The 18,228-nt window shown below is 40.4% G+C and overlaps 1 protein-coding gene across 1 annotated transcript in view; it reads right to left on the bottom strand.

Moving 5' to 3' along the window:
• The window catches only part of C1H9orf85 (chromosome 1 C9orf85 homolog), a 49,089-nt gene that overhangs the window by 18,280 nt on the left and 12,581 nt on the right, over positions 1-18,228 (bottom strand). The window contains exon 2 of the mRNA XM_021214169.2: positions 864-970. Coding sequence (XP_021069828.1) covers positions 864-970 — 107 coding nt within the window. The remainder of the gene's footprint in view (positions 1-863; positions 971-18,228) is intronic.

Raw genomic sequence — 18,228 nt, forward strand, 5'->3', positions numbered from 1 at the left:
AAAACATTTCCTCCTGAGTTCGAGGCCAGCCTGGTCTACAGAGTGAGTTCCAGGACAGCCAGGGCTACACAGAGAAACCCTGTCTCAAAAAACAAAAAACAAAACAAAACAAAAAAACAAAACAAACAAACAAAAAAAGAAATGAACATCAAACCAGGCATGGTGGCTTTAATCTCAGCACTCAGGAGGCACAAAGACAAGTGGATCTCTATAAGTTCAAGGCCAGCCTGGTCTACATAGTGAGTTCAGGACAACTAGAGCTACATAATGAGACCCTGTATTAAAGAAAGAGAGAAACAACAGCAAAATGGATACAAATAACAGATAAATTCAACTCAGGACCTGGGGGTGGTGGTGGGGGGGGAAGTAAGCAACATAAACCAATGGTCAGAGGTGGCTCCGTCTGGAAAGTGCCTGTCACACAAGGAAGAGGTTCTGAGGTCAGATGCCCAGCACGCATGTAAACGGCTGTTTATGGCAGTGTTTGCTGCTATCCCAGAGCAAGGGAGGTGGGAACAGGGATGCATCTTACCAAGGCCAAATGACTCTCAGGAAAACAAAGAGGGCTGGCTGACAAAATAGAAACTTGTACAGCCACTGTGGAAATCACATTGGAAGTCCCTCAAAATCCAAACAAATCAACCTAACAAGTGAGCCCACTACACCAAACCTAGGTGTACTCCTGAAGGACGAGGTCATGCCAGATAGCCACACCTCCACATTCGGCTCTGTTCTTAATAGCTACAAAGTACACTCCACATCCTTCGATGAAGGAACTGTATTTTCTTTCATGTTTATCAAACACAGTTTTGAGAAACTATGATGTTTATATCACTAAAAGGAATTTAAGAACTGCAACTCACCATTTCTTAGGCTTTGACAGTGGTTTGTATTTGCTGTATTTTACACGCCATTCAAGAACTTCTTTGCAGCGTTGACATACTCCATCATGAAGTTTTGCATTAATTTTCTAAAAGCAAATAAAAATAAATAAATTAATCATCTTATCCATAAGTCAATATGGCAAACCCCATAAAAAAGTTCATGGGAATGTCATAAAAATATCCTTGGCTAAGCAAGGTGACTCAACAGATACAGGTGCTTGCCACTGAGGCTGGGGCCCTGAATTTAAAAATGGACCTACATGGTAGAAGGAATGAATCAATTCCTACAGGTTGCTTTCTGATCTCCCAATGCAAACTATGGAGCACACACCCACACACAAGCATACAAAACAAAAACAATTTAAAAGTTAAATGCAATGACTTAGCTTTCATCTATCTAAGATTCCATGACACAGTATGTGCTTTATGACACTATTCAATTTGGTCCTTTACAAAGGACCTGCAGTTTCTAACCTGCCAACATGTTAAAGAGTTTCCAAGACGATGCTGAGAAAGCCTTCCTCACTGGCCCTGATGGAGTAGACCAAGACTAATACTGGATAATTAAGACACATGGATTTTACTGTTTGTAAACTAGACATAAATAAAAAATGTAATAAAAGAAAAGAAATCAAGATTATTATTCAACAATTCAAATTCTATCAATGCCTCTGAATTAAAGTGAAAAATTGTAATTACCAGTTTATTTGGGATAGCAGTAACTGAAAGCCAAGATGTGCTAGCAAGATGCAAGCAGGAAGCGGAGGGCATTTCCTTTCTTTTTGTGTTTCTATGTAAGCAAAATCTTTTACAAAGGTTCCTTGGAAGCCCAGTCTCAAACTAACAAAGCCCCTGCAGCTCACTTGGTCTCATGAGAATACAGCATGGATGTAAACATGGACAGCCAGTGAACAAGGGACTTCACTAGCTGTCCCACAGGAAGGAAACATTTACATTTTTATTCTCAAAACGTGTTTATATAAACAGGCAAGAGTTTAAATGCACCCGAGGTCCTCTGTAATATATCTTATGTACCCGAGGTCCTCTGTAATATATCTTATGTATCCGAGGTCCTCTGTAATATACCTCAGGGTTTGCTCTGAGAACCCTATCATTTCTTTTGATAAAAGAGGAAGGCTGCTCTTTGCCCACTGTTAGAAATCATATTTGCCAAGTAAAGGACATTTTTTTCTCCTTTTGTTTCCTTTTACAAATATCTCCAGGGGTTGGGGGTTGGGGGTTGGGGGAGGGAGCACATCACACAAGATGCAGTTTTTGGATGGTCACTTGATAATGAATTACACGCACAGTCTGTGGACCTAGCTGAAGGAAACAACTGAAAATGCCTCTGCTAGCCATAAAAGCTGACGAGGGTGAGATATTTTCTCAAAACATTTATTCTACGAGAATATATTTCAAGGTCCATAAGATAGGCTTTGAAGATCCGTGTCGCGGCTGAACTCTGGTAACGAGTATATTCTGTCATTTATGAATTATGTATGGGTTTACTGCAGTCTATCTGACGTAGGGATGGTCAGTCCCAGCAGGCCTGTGTGTTCACTGTCACTAGTATACTCTAGAGAAAGGAGCTCCATGCCTACACAACACCAGACGCCTCTTCCTCTGCACCTTGGCACTTAGATGTCATGTACTAAGACTAGCAGGGATCACAGGGACAGCTAAGAAATAGACTTCACATTCATAATTCATCAACTGCCTTCTATCATCTACTGCCTGAAATATCTTACGACTTGTATTTGTCACTTAATAATCATAAGAATAAGTTAATGGCTTTTAACCAAAGTTACAATGTGAAACAAACTTTCTAACTAGTGAGAATTTTTATAATGCAGGAAATTTCATTACCTGCAATTGTAGTACATGAACATGCATTGGTTGCCAACCAGGAAGCACTAGTTGGTTTCTTGTTTGTTTTTCTATCCAATTTCTGACCAGTTCATCTTGATTTACACAAGCTTGTAGTTTAGAAACGGATTAGCTTAGGGAGGACTAACTGTAGAAGAAAGCAGGTCTTCGCAGTAACATGCTCTGTGAGTGATCGGTGAAACAGTTTAAATAGTAATCTTGTACAGGGCTCACACAAATGGAACTTCTACAAAATTAACTTGATTTTTATGTACTAAGAAATGAACGAGGATGACAACAAAGAGTATGTTCACTTAAAAACATATCCACTCAGAAAGGGGCAGTTCCACAGGTGAGCCCAGACAGCCAGATCTGACTTGCAGGAACTTCTCCAAGGAGCTGGTGGTCCTGACTAAACACTCTTGTTTACATCTAATCCTCCTTGGCAACTCATTTTAGAATACCCTTCAAGGTATATCATAGATTACTGTGAAAATATGGTTTATAAAGAAGATCTGTCAATTCAACATGTTCCTTTTCTGATTTTTCTGTTTGTTTTGTTTTTTGAGACACAAATGGTTTTGGTTGGTTTGGAATTTAAGTATGTAGCCCAGGTTAACCTAAAACTCATAGCAATCTCCCTGCCTCAATGTCTAAGTGTTGTGGGGGATTTTTGTTTTTGTTTTTTGTTTGTTTTTGTTTTTTGAGACAGGGTTTCTCTGTATAGCCCTGGCTGTCCTGGAACTCACTCTGTAGACCAGGCTGGCCTTGAACTCAGAAATTTATTCGCCTGCCTCTGCCTCCCAAGCATTGGGATTAAAGGCGTGCATGCGCCACCACTGTCCAACAAGTGTTGTGTTTTATGAAATGCGGTATCACGTGGTGGGAGAGAGCACCTTTCCAGGCCCGCCAAGGTGTCCCCCTGAACAATCATGCCATGCTAGAGACCTAGTTAGTATACAGACAGACTTACTGGCAGGAAAGGAAGGGGCCCTGGAAAAGGGGTAGAGGCAGGAAAAAGGGGACAGAGAAGGACCGAAAGAGAGAGGAGAGAAGAAGAGGCAGGCTTGGAACATGTAGGGGAGGGGGTGGAAGAGAAGCAAAGAAGTCCTTACATGCCAGGTTGGCAAGCACCTGGCAGGCATGCTGTTGCTAAGTAGCTGTTGGGTGGAGCCTAGAGGAATTGCCAACCAACACTAAGTATAGGGATCACAGGTCTACCCCAGCACATACAACTTCCAGACTGTTAAAAGACTAAAATTCTACATGCTTAGGAATGAGTTAGTGAGTCAGATACAAAAACATGAAATAAATACTTCTTAAAGGTCAGAATAAACTTAACACATCAAGAGATATTCCTAATGGATCATAGAAAGAATGGCTTAAGAATGCCTTTGCTTATCAATCCATACCACCATAAGTTAGTGTTATTATGCCAGCTATGAAGATTCTATTGCCATACAACAAATACTCCATAATGGAATACCACAATCACAAATAAGAACTGGGTGAGAGTTCAGGGTCTCTGGAGGGGAGCAAGAGCAAACTAACTCTAACAGGCACCAACATGCATGTAAGTATTTCATGAGCTATAAAGTATCACTTAACAAGAAAGAAGACACAATTTGGGAGAATAAAGGAATTTAAAATAACTAGTAATTTTTCTTTAGGATTATTTGGTATGAGGCCATTCTTTCAGCAATGTTGAATTCAAAACAACTATAGATATTATATTTCATTTCTCTTAATTTAAAAAAAAAAATCTTAAAGGAAAATCCAGCTGCTACCAACAGGGATCACCAGATCGGCCTGGCTCTTCACCCTGCAATCTCACTATACAAGGAATTTTACTGTGAGATAACTGTATTACTCCTACTCTGAAAATAGGAACTTTTTACATTAATTATATTTAAAGCTCTCTCTCCTCATACACAAAGAGAGAGGGGGGAGAGGGAGAGAGAGAAAAAGAGAGGAGAGAGAGGGAGAAAGAAAAAGAGGAGAGGCAGAGAGAGAGAGAGGGAGGGAGAGGGGGGGTTGAATAGGTATGGACCATGTTGTGTGGGAATGCTTGGCCCATCGGGAGTGGCACTCTTCGGAGGTGTGGTCTTATTGGAGGAAGTGGGTCACTGTGGGGGCAGACTTTGAGATCTCATAGGCTTCAGCTATGTCTAGTGTTTCCCTTCTGCCTGTGGCTCAAGATGCAGAACCTCTCAGCTCCTTCTCTAGCACCATGATGCCTACACGCTGCCATGACTCTCCCCATGGTGATGATAATAGACTAATAAACCTCTGAAACTGAAACAGCAAGCCAGCCCTATTAAATGTTCTCCTTTGTAAGAGTTGCTATGGTCATGGTGTGTCTTCACACCAATAAAGCCCTAAAACAGAGAGGGAGAGAAATGTTCTTGCTCTAGTATATAGGGAGCAAAATCCTCAGTGAATGTGTTACTCACAGAGGCATGGCCTCAGGTCCACTTGGCAGGGCCTTCTCCCTGGAGTGAGGGTAAAGCATGAAAAAGCCTTCCTCTGCTCCAAGTTATGGATGCTGACACTTTGGTGAGAATGTGCCTGCCTTTCTAAACCCTGCATGTTTATGGCCCCAAGACTGCTCGGCCTGCAGAAACTACTCCTACAGAGTTAACATCTAATTTTTGTTTCCTGTATACCACAAACCCCGACTCCCTGTTTAACAATATATTATAAACATACAAACTCCCAGGGTGCTATAGCTACTTCAGCAGAGAACTGAGTCCACCCAATCCCAACTTTCTTTCTGTGTGTCCATCTCTGTCTGCCTTTTCTTTATTCACTTGCTTTTCTGGTCAGGCCTAAGTCCCTGGAAGTCATGCAAAGACTCCGCACTGGTAGCTCAGTGTTGTCTTTCAACTCCCAAACCTCATGTCTCAGCCTTAACTTTTAGAAACAGTCTTACTCAAAATTTGACTAGAGGCCAAACACCTCACAAGGACTTACCTAACAATTATAATGTGGAACTATTTCATTATGCTATTACCTTAAAAATCATTAACTTTTATCTACTTTTTTTTCTTTTGTGCATGTGAAGCCACTGAACTTTAGCCCCTACACCATATTATTTTAAATTTCTTTCAGACAGATTACCATAGAGCATGAAGTCTCTCACAAAATACAGCTAAACAAACAAACAAACAAAGGAAAAAACTCAACAACAAGAAGCAGTGGGAGGAATCGGGATGCTGCAGAGATTCAGGTAGGTAAGCATACAGGAACACAGCTGGAATGGACCTGCTGGAGATGGGCCACAGGTGAGAGCTGAGTGTTCCCACAGTTAGTAAACTGGAACTCATTGTAACAAGCCAAGTCCAGGTTCTCAGAAGCAGTATGCCTATTCTTTTTAATGAAACCCAGTTATCTTTCCCCAAAAGTTTATAGCATGATGGAGTAATCAGTTTCGAAGAATCCTACCATACGAAGAATTTCAGAGAAATGTGCTCTCTCCCTATTCTGCTCAAACAGGTACACTTTTGAATGTGTCTCTAATAGTAAAGGCTCTACAAAAGTATTCTTACATGCAGAGATCCCCGATGGTAATAGGTCTGTCAGAAGGCCCTGCACATCACAAGATGTACATCTTCAAGATCATCTTGAAGAAATATTATTATCATCAACTGGGTCCTTCTATCATGAAAAATGTCAAATCTTCACAAAAGTTAAAACAATACTATTCGTTGTGGTGGCTCATGCCAGTGGTCTGACATTTGGGACACTGAGGCACAAAAAACAGCCATGAGTATAGGCCAGTTAGACTACAAATTGCGACTGTCTAAAACATAAATATGCATCTATGCATGTAGATACCTATGCACAATGGCTAAAGACAACCACAAAGCATGTCCCTTCCCTTTTCATGCGTGTTTGCACTTGACGTAAGCTCCAGACATGAACGCATTTCATCTCCCGCCTCTCATCATATCCAAGAAACAAAGGCTCTAATTCCAGGTGCTGTTACCATACTAAACATTAGGACAAACAGCTCCCTAACACTGTGAGCAGTGAGACTCCTGCTCTAACTCCTGTGATAATCTGATGTGGCCAACAGCACAGGAGATAGGGGTCTCCTGCAGAAACCCTTCATGCCTCTAATTCAGATTCAAAGGCTCAACCTCAGCAAACACTACCTTAGCAATCAAATCTGTTCTTTATTTGTCCCAAATGTCATCTTTAAAAAGGTTCCTCGCTGGTTCCAGTAAACACATTCCATGTCACTTTTTACTCCTTCAAGGCCTGGGCTAGGGATACTAACAAAAGCAGAAATATCTACCAAATTGCTGCCATAGCCTGTGAATTTATTGTTATTCAATAAACATCATAGAAACGCAAAACATGTTCACCAGCGTTTCTGGCACAGAAACTCTGAATTTGATCTGATTTAACATGATCCTCATCACGTTAAAGCAAAGTAAAGGAATGCAAGTGAACAACAGAACACAGGAGATGGAGAACCTGGAGAAAGGAAAACCTAATTACCAAGAATTGTCTGTTTTTCATTGTAAAATATTTGTCCTATACATTGTGCTAAATTCCTCTTTTGATAATGTCATGCATCTCCAGAAGTCTTCACATCGAAAGCTGTTTTAAATCAGTGACTTTCCCTCAAACCCATCAGCTAGTACTTTGTCTAATTTTAGTACTTTAAGTGCCTCATATAAATGGAGATATCCAGCTTTGGTCATTTTGTAACTACCTTATTTCACTTAGCAGTATCATCAAGGGTCAGAGATGCAGAATACCTCAGAATTTCCATCCTTAAAAATGCTAATAATTTGGGGGAGGGGAGGGAGATGTAATATATGAGAAAATAATTTTTTAATTGAGGAAACACGCTAATATTGTTCCAGTATGTGTATGTAACTTATTTTGCTTATCCAGGCTTACCTCTGTAGGTTTTTCTGACTGCTTCTGATTTTGCTGTCATAAGGCATACTGCTATAAACTGCATAAAATTAAACTCAGCTTTTAATTCTTTTGGATATATAATCAGAAATTCCGTTTTAGGATCATCCGAGAATTCTGTTGCAAATTTTTTAGAGGCTATTTTATAGCTCTGGTCCATACACCCATCCATCTTCATGCTAGTTCTACACTATTTTTATTAGCTTTGGCATAATTTTGAAATTAAAAAATGCCAGATCTCCCTCTTAGTTCTTTTTCAAGATTCCTTTGTTTATTCAGGATCCCTTGAGATTTTGTGTCAGTTTTAGAGTTTTTCCAAGTCTGTACAGAAGTCCCTGGAACTCCAAATTGGACTGAACTGAGTTTGTAGATAACCCTAGTAGCACTGATATCGTAATAGTAAATCATGAGATATTTTTCATTTATCTAATGCCTTTTAAATCCAGCAATGGCTTACAGTTTTCACTGTAAATCTTTCATACTTTTAGTTAATTCTAAGTTTTCTTTCTCAACCAACTATTATAAACTAATTATTTAATTCCCTTTTCAGAGTGCTCATTTTTAGTGGAGAGAACTGTAACCCACGTTTGTGTATAGATTTGTTTCCTGCTACTGTGCTGAATGCATTTTAGCCATTTTAACTGATAAGAGTTCTGGGAGTTTTCAACATATAAGGTCATACTAGCTATTAATAGAGTAAAATTTACCTCTTTTTAACTTGTGTGTATTTTGTGTCCCCTTTCTTACATAACTGTCCTGGCTCTAACTTCAGCACTAGTTGACAAAAGTAGACAAGCAGGAACCCTTTCAAGAGACAGGTTTTCGCTGAGTATGTTGGTACACATCTGTAATGCCAGCACTTGAAAGGTTAAGACAGGAAAAGTTCAAGACCAGCCTCAGTCACATAGCCAGACTTTGTCTCAACAACTCAGAGCAAACAAGCAAACAAAAAAGAAATGAAAAAACAAACAAACAACAACAAACCCCTTCTGCTTTCAAAGCTAAGTATGGTGCTCGCTGTGGCATTTTACAAGTGGCTTCTTTTAAAATTTTGAGGAAGCCTTTCTAAATTCAGGTGTTGAGTGCTTTTATTATGAGTATTGAATTTTGCCAACTTTTTTACAACTTCAGTTCCAATGATCACACACATTTCCCTTTTGTTCACTCTGTTCATGTGGTATCTTAGAAGTGCTGAACTATTCTTACATGAATCCCACTGAACTTTGATGTTTAATCCTTTATGATTTGTTTTTATTTATGTGTGTCTGTATAAATGTATGCTATGGGGATGGGGGTTATCCACAGAGGCCAGAAGAGGGTGTCAGATCCCCTAGAACTGCAACTGAACTGAACTTGGGTCTTCTACAAGAGCAGCCCTAACCACTGAGCAATCACTCACTCTGGCCCTTGTCTAACCCTTTTTATATCGTGCTAAATTAAATTTGCTATCATTTTCTTTTGCCTGGAGATTTTTGCATTGGTACTTACAATATCTATCATATTATTAAGTACTGGCAATAACAACTGAATATGGGCGGGGCTCAGCTTAGTCCACAGTCCTCAGCTACACTGATTCTGCTTCCATGATGACGCAATGTCATGTGGTAGAGGGTATTTACTTTATGGAGAACAGGAAACAGAAAGTAAAGAAAAGACATGGTATAACTTTCAAAGACATACCTCCTGCTGACCTATTTCTTTCACCTACAATGCAAAAGCCTAAAATTTATAGACCTCATTAAAAAACACCAATGGTTATAGGTGTAGACTTTAACACAGCCTAGAGCAGGATACTCCAGACTCCAGCAGTATCTTAGTTACTGTTCTATTGCTGTGATGAAATACCATGACCAGACGACTTATAAAAAAGAAAACATTTAAATGGAAGCTTGCTTACAATCTCAGAGCGTTAGCTCGTAATCATTATGGCAGGGAGTGTGGCAGCAAGCAGGCAGGTATGGTGCTGAAGAAGGAGCTGAGAACTCACATTTGTTCTATAAAAGTTGCAGGAGAGATTGAGACTGGGCCTGGCATGGGCTTTTGAAATCCGATGGTCCACTCCCAGTGACATGCTTCTTGCAACAAGGCCACCTCTTAATCCTTCCTAAACAGTTCTACCAACTAGGGAACAATCAAACATATGAGCCTATGGGGGGCTGCAGGGTCGGGGGGGGGGCATTCTTATCCAAACTACACAGGCAGTAACACTTCTCAGAAAGGAGACTGTCTGTAGTTTCCTTGTAGAGTTGTCATTTGACTTAGGATTGGAGTAAAGCATCATTAGAATAAGTTAGGATCTCTCTCTCTCTCTCTCTCTCCCTCTCTCTCTCTCTCTTCTCCTCTCCTCTCCTCCCCTTCCCTCCCCTCCTCTCCCCTCCCCCCTCTCTCTCTTTCTCTCCCCACCCCCCAGCCCCGAGGCAGGATTTCTCTGTGTAGCTCTGCCTGTCCTGGAACTCACTCTGTAGACCAGGCTGGCCTCGAACTCAGAAATCCACCTGCCTCTGCCTCCCAAGTGCATGCGCCACCACTGCCCCGCTGGGATGCATCTCTTGAAGGCTAGGGGAGATGGGTGCGTCTTCCTTTAAATGTCTGATGGACTGCCCCAGTGAGAGCATAAAGCCTAGAGTGCTTCTTCACTGGGGATTTTTCTTATTTCAAATTCAATCTTACAATTTCTTCATGATTCAGTCTAGGCTTTTAGGATCCTGCACATTTCAAATAGGTTATTCAACTTGCTGAAAGCATCATTTCATAATCCTTTTTAACTGGGTACAATTGTCATTAATTTGTCAATTTTCAGCTTGGTTATCGTCATTTAAACCTTCTTTGTTGTTGTTAGTTAGGTAAAAGTTTGCCAGTTTTTGTTTACATATATTTTAATAATTTCTTCTATTTTTTGAGATTATAATTACAATATTTTCCCTCTCCAAATACTCTCATATACCATCCCTGTTCTTTTTCAAATTCATACCCCCCTTTTTCATTGTGCTTAAATATGTGTGTATGTGTTGCTAAACACATAAATATAACCTGAAAAATCTTTTGGTTTCACTGATTTTTCTGTTTGTTTGTTTTTTTTTAAATTTTTTTCATTTTATTTATCACTGCATAAATCTATTTCCTTCCTTTTGGTGACCTTTGATGTGGTTTCTGTTTTTCCAGTTCCTTTCCAGGTGCACTGCTGACACGGGATGCTTCTGCTTTTTAACATTTGTTTCCCACAGATCATAGCTTCAGTACATCTATGTTGTTACATTGCTCTCATTTTCATCTAAATATTTTCTCATTTCGCTTGTGTACTGGCTAATTTTGTGTCAACTTGACAAAGGCTGGAGTTATCAAAGAGAAAGGAGCTTCAGTTGGGAAAATGCCACCATGAGATCCAGCTGCAAGGCATTTTCTCAATTAGTGATCAAGGGGGTAGGTCCCCTTGTGGGTGGTGCCATCTCTGGGCTGGTAGTCTTGGTTCTATAAGAGAGCAGGCTGAGCAAGCCAGGGGAGGCAAGCCAGTAAAGAACATTCCTCCATGGCTTCTGCATCAGCTCCTGCTTTCTGACCTGCTTGAGTTCCAGTCCTGCATCCTTTGGTGATCAGCAGCAGTATGGAAATGTAAGCCGAATAAACCCTTTCCTCCCCAACTTGCTTCTTGGTCATGATGTTTGTGCAGGAATAGACTGCTTGTGGACGTTGTACATCGTGGTGCGGAGCCTAGTGCGCACCACGATGTACAACGTCCACAAGCAGCCCCACACACACACACACACTCAGCTACTTCTTCCACTTTGAATTTTTGCTTCATGCAGTTTTGGTGGTCTGTTATTAGGTACATGAAAGCTTTTAATTAATTATTATATCAATTTTTAATGGAATGTCTTTTTGTCTCTTGTAATTTTTTTTTTAAATTTAAAGTCTATTTTTGTTTGACCTTTGCAAAACCATCCTGCTCTTTTTTGGGTTCGCATATTTGTTGATATTTGCATGGCCTATTACTGCTTGTGGACGTTGTACATCGTGGTGCGCACTAGGCTCCGCACCACGATGTACAACGTCCACAAGCAGGCCATAGAAGGCCATTGGTGAAGGTGCAGCCTCAGTTGCAATTGATGGCCCAGGACTGAAGGGGTCATGCAAAGGAGTTGAGGCTTGGCACCATGAAGAGAACCTATGAGAGGCTAGTGTTGAAGACACTAGTGGAAGACAGTGGAAGACAGCAGCGTTTTGGAGATGCCAGTATCATGAGATGACCACCAAGAACAGCAGCAGCAGTGGAGTACAGACTGGAGCCTAGAAGACTAGGTGTGTGCTACAAAGGGCATGACTGGAGAAGTGACCCAAGCCCTTGGCGGAGCCCAGAAGAACATGAGTTGGATCCCAGACATTGGACAGTTGAGAGTTTGATTTTGCTTTTCTTTGTGACTGTGCCCTGATGCTTTTCCCTCTTGAGGGAAGTATTTTAGTGAAATCCACAGTTAAGAGACTTTAATTGTAAAGACTTTGGATTTTAAGAGAGATTGAAATTTTAAGAATTTGCAAAGACTGTGGGACTTTTAAAGTTATTTAGATCTTGGGGATGAATAAGCACTAAGGGTTGAGGCTTACTAGTGATGTGTTTGTGTGTCCAGTTGACAAGGGGTCAATTGTACTGGCTAATTTTGTGTCAACTTGACACAGGCTGGAGTTATCATAGAGAAAGGAGCTTCAGTTGGAGAATTAGTGATCAAGGGGGTAGGTCCCCTTGTGGGTGGTGCCATCTCTGGGCTGGTAGTCTTGGTTCTATAAGAGAGCAGGCTGAGCAAGCCAGGGGAGGCAAGCCAGTAAAGAACATCCCTCCATGGCTTCTGCATCAGCTCCTGCTTTCTGACCTGCTTGAGTTCCAGTCCTGNATCCTTTGGTGATCAGCAGCAGTATGGAAATGTAAGCCAAATAAAACCCTTTCCTCCCCAACTTGCTTCTTGGTCATGATGTTTGTGCAGGAATAGAAACCCTGACTAAGACACCTTGTGATTTTATTAATACATTTCATATAAGAATATGTTTAATTTCTACAAATTTGTGTGTGTGTGTGTGTGTGTGTGTGTTTAGTTTTCTTCTATTACTAATTTCTGACTCCACTCACCCATTATAGTCAGAGAAATTACACTGAGTATGTAGTACAATTTCTATCCACTGTAGTAGGACCCGAGAAGATGACAATTTTGCTCCTGTTGGGTAGTACTCCTTTCAAGCTCACAGGCTGACTGCTCCCTATCCTCTGGTCCTGCTTGTGTTTCCTAGTCAGATCCATCATTCCAGGTCTTCAACAAAGACTGACCCCCCCCCCCACACACACACACACACTCAGCTACTTCTTCCACTTTGAATTTTTGCTTCATGCAGTTTTGGTGGTCTGTTATTAGGTACATGAAAGCTTTTAATTAATTATTATATCAATTTTTAATGGAATGTCTTTTTGTCTCTTGTAATTTTTTTTTTAAATTTAAAGTCTATTTTTGTTTGACCTTTGCAAAACCATCCTGCTCTTTTTTGGGTTCGCATATTTGTTGATATTTGCATGGCCTATTATGTCCATCTTTAACTCTGAACCAATTTATGACTTTGAGTCTCAAGTTAGTCTCTTATAGGCACTATACAGTTGCATATTTTAAAATCCATCTCAGTCTCTGCCATTTGATTGGAGAGCTAAACTGTATAATTTTTCACTACTGAAGTTGGACTGGGAGCCTGCTAAGCAGTGCTCCTATACTGATATTATCAACAGCTCATTTGCCGTTTAGTTTCCAAAAGGACCAAGATTCTTTGCTTTATACCAGACACTGCTGCATGCCACTCAAGTATCTCAATGCTAGTTATCTACATGTGTAATTACTGCATTGGTTATTTTTCTTGTTGTGACCTAATAAGAAACACCTTAAGTGAAAAAAGTTTTATTTTGGCTTGTGGTTTGAGGGGCTACAGACATCAGAGAGGGGAAAGCATGGAGACAGGCAGCTCCACAGTTGCAGGAAAGTGCAGCTGGGTCTCCTAAATTCATTTCTTGGCAGACAAGAAGCAAAGGGTGGGTAAGAGTCAGTAGTCAGGCTAGAAATCCTCAGGGCTCACCCCTGGCCATCTACTTCCTCCAATGAGACTATTTCCTCAAGATTCCACAAGGTTCCAACTTAGCACCACCTGGGGCTGAGTGTTCCAACACATAAGCCTCTGGCAAACACTTCACATTTCAACCACAGAAACTATAAAACCAGCATTCTAATTTTTACCAAAAGAATATTAGCAAACTAAATAGACTGAATACAAAAGACTGCTACTATAAATTCAAAAACCACATGCCTAATCCTTTATAAAAATTCTCCCGGCTATTTTTACAACATCCTTGTGGTTAGGAGTAGGTATTAATTATCATCATTTGACTGATGAGATACCTGAAGCTGAGAATTTAGAGATTTACTCGAGGTCACAAAATTAATCAGGAACATCAAAGATCAAACTCATAAAAAGATAATTATTAGCTGAAGGTGTGGATTTAAGTTAAAAGTGAAAAGTGATCCCTTATAGTTTTCAAGGTCTTCTATAAGAACAGAAGAGCAAGGAACCCTTCACCCAATTTGGCAAAGCAGACACATTTCCACTTGTAAGGTATTATAACTTGATTCTAAACTGGTTTACTGGTAGGAAAACCGCTTTGCAAATAGGGCTAAACCTAAGGTAATCTTTGCAGTATAAAATTCTAAAGTTAGTAAAGTTAATTCAGAGAAGGAAATGTCTTTATTAAGCGCTGTTCTAAAGGAGGATTTTTACAACTGTTCACCATCCCTGTGACATGTAAACAAAGAAGAGTCAGTAATAGTGAGCAACCTGAACTAACCTGCGTACAATCAACTGGAATGCAGAGTCCAACTCAAACAGTAACACGTAAGTGTCACAAGGCAACACACATGCTTTTATAACCACTCATTAGAACTTAGTCACAATCTGAGATCTTGTCCAACCAGTAAGGTATGCCCCAAGTAAGTGATCTTTAAAGAGACAAACTAGTAACATTGTTAGACAGGTTTTTTAAATGACACAAATACCCGCTTCCTTCCTAATGGCATATATTAAGAAGTATATGAATTTAACTCTTTCAAGTAACAGACGAGCAAGCTATAAACCAGATGACTTATCTTTAAAAATAAATCTTAAGCATCAAGTCATACACTTGGGGTAATAACAAATGAGTAATTACCACCTGGAAACAGCAACATCTTCAAAGATAATTGCCTCATCCTGATCACGTTTATGCCACAAAAACAATCTATTTGCACTGACCATGGCCTGAAGAGTTAAGTCACCTGAGTGGGAAAAACTAGGTTTATTCTGCGACTCATTTGGTTTAAAGCTCAGTTTTCACATATGACTTTCCTAATAGTCAGTTGAGAATATTTTTTTGTTGTTAAAAGAAAAACAGTACAAAGATGTTTTCAAGCAAATGAATATGTAAAGCCATGAAATAAAAGTAGATTTTAGTGAACAACACAAATCATCTATAATAACTACAGTACTACAACATTTTATTCCTGGAGTTTTCTATAACTTTTCATTGTCTTCTCAAATCATCTTTGCATGGAGCAAAGAAAATGACACTGTTATTTACTGTTACTCTAACGTACTGAGTTACCGAAACCCATCCAGGGCTGTATAGAGAGGAACTCACAGCCACACCAGCAAACGCTTGGTCTTTCTGGGTCTCTAAATATAGGACTCTTTCCAACATAGAAACCTATAATTGAGTCACAGATTAGAATTCTTCAATTCTAAAGCATGTACCATGACCATCACTGTTGTTCATGGGAACATCTCAAAAAAGTAAAAACTAATGCACATGGCAGCTCCAAGATTCCCAAGATTTTATCATGTCTAATCCTGATGATGCTTAAAATCCCTCTAAAATAGGATTACTAAAGTAACGCATGAAATCAGTCTGAAGAGCAAGTAGTGTCTTGAGTTAATAAGGTGTTTAAAATAAGCTAACTGGCTCACCTCTGCAAACTGGGTTTTTAGGAGGTTTAGACAATTGACCCAGGCTACTTCACAGCCTTCAAGACTGAAAAGCTCCCATATCTCGTTGGCACTCAATTCTACTGAATTCTTCAGCTGAAATCTTCAAAAGGTTTCAGATGGAAGCCATGCTGTTTCAGTCTTTCCTGAAAGGCATGTGTCTTGATAAAGACATATGAGGTGATTCAGATGGTTGCTTCTATAAGAGAGGAGAGCAAGTCCTGATTTAAATGCTAGAACTGGGGTTGGAGAAAAGGATCAACAATTAAAAGCACACACTGTTGTTTCAGAGAACCCTGAGTTCAGTTCCCAGCACTCTCAGCGGCTTGCCCACAAGCACCTGCAACACCTTCAAGGGATCTGATGCCTCTGGCTTCGGTGGGCACCACTGTACACGGGTGCATAGCCAGAGAGAGACAAGCACATGCATATAACCAACAACTAATAAAAATAAATGCTAGGATGCTAGGATATTGAACGAATACTACATATCAGCTTTTTCTGTTTTTCAGTACTAGAGTTCATACCCTCAAGCACACCAGGCCAGCACTCAATTATTGAGATATAGTCCCAGGCTAACACAGCAACTCTACTAACTCCACTGAAATTCCACTTCAAATACGCATCCTCAATTTAGCTGTATATATATATTTCCTACTATGTGAAGTCTTCAGGGTGCTGGCTGGAGAAGTGGCTCAGTGGTCTTTGGTGCACACTGCTCTTGCAGAGGTGGCTCAGTGGTCATTGATACACACTGCTCTTGCAGAGGTCACACATTTGGTTCCCAGCACCCGTGTTGGACAGCTTACAACTGTCTGTCTGTAACTCCCGCTCCAGGAAATCCAAAACCCTCTCTTGGCCTCCACAGACACCTGCATTCAAATGCGCACATACACACAGATACATACACATAATTTAAAACTAAAATTTTAAAAAAGAAGAATCTGCTACTCTTAGGCCAACAAGAAGGCTCAGTTCTTCAAAGGTGCCTGCCACCAAGCCTGACAACTCCAGTATGAGTGCCATGCCACAACACGGTGGAAAGAGATGACTGACTCCCAAGCACTGCCCTCTGACATCTACATACATGCTCTGGTACACATGTGCCCAAACACAAAACATATACACAGAGAAATAATAAATTAATAATGTGGAAAACCCTCTGAGTGGAGCTGCTCAGTCCTGCTTTTTATACCGTGGCCTTACCACCCAGCTTCCCATCATCACAAAGCACAATGACTCTAAAGTGTGTTCTCTTCCTCTCCACTCTGCCTAGCACACACAAAGCTATAGCCCACAACCTAAAAAGCCCCTTGGCAACACTGACGTTTCTCTTTTATGGCACCTCTACTCCTCTACAACACCCGTCTTCAGCTGACATGTACTTAGTGAGAGAACCTAATTCACTCCATTTCAGAACAGGTGGCCACATTAGGCCTTAAGCATCAATTTCCCAGAAATACAGCCAAGGTTCTTGCAAAAACCCCAGAAAAAGGGCAGTTGCCCTGACATCTGGCCAGGGGCAACCCTCTCTTCCTCAAGGTACGAACCAATCAAAAGTATATAAATATCACATACAATAAGCTCAACCAATCCTGATGAAGGTGACCCAACCACAACTGGAAAATCCCTAACTAGCTTTAAAGGGGACCTGCCGAGATTCCCTCATGGTGACCATTTTGCTTGGATAGTTGACAGCCCCTCCCCCGCATGCTGGTTGTTTCTGCAGAATAAATACTCTTTGTCTTTGCATGCTATTCAAGTCTGGAGTCTTCTTTCAGCGATTCTCAGACCCTGACATTAGTTTTTACAGTGAGCTGAAATCTGGAGTTGGATATTTTACTTCCAATTCTGCCTCCCAATACACCACCAATATTATATTTCACATTTTGATACAAGACCTTGTATATTTTTACCAAACGGTCCTTTAACTCACAGTCCCCTTGCCTCAGTCTCTGGCATTACTGGCATGTACCACTATGCCTTGCTACCGAGTGACTCTTTAACTCTGACATTGAAGGCACAGCTCAGCACTACAATGAGTTCAAAATTCAAGACTCCCTTTTATAATGTTCTGTAGACACTGGCCCATTGGCCATGCTAAAAAATCTGGAACTTTGAAGCATAGCTTGGAGCTGGTGGGAATTTTCATCAAGAGCTCAAAACCTTACTCCCAAAGACATATTTCTTTCAACTACAATATTCTTGTAAAGCACCTGATAGATCCTTCTATCTGAAGCCTAGGGCTTTGTTAATGTTTGAGGAAACTTCCTTCTCACCTTCTTTGACCTCTGGAGTTAGTTAGTTCCTTCAAACAAACTGTAGCTTAGCTGGGTCCTTCACATCTTAAGTTTTGATTTGTTTTTTTCTTTTTTAAAGATTTATTTATTTATTTATTTATTTATTTATTTATTTATTTTGGTTTTTCGAGACAGGGTTTCTCTGTATAGCCCTGGCTGTCCTGGAACTCACTCTGTAGACCAGGCTGGCCTCGAACTCAGAAATCCGCCTG

Source organism: Mus pahari, chromosome 1 (assembly GCF_900095145.1).
Source record: "Mus pahari chromosome 1, PAHARI_EIJ_v1.1, whole genome shotgun sequence".
NCBI classification, from domain to species: Eukaryota; Metazoa; Chordata; class Mammalia; order Rodentia; family Muridae; genus Mus; species Mus pahari.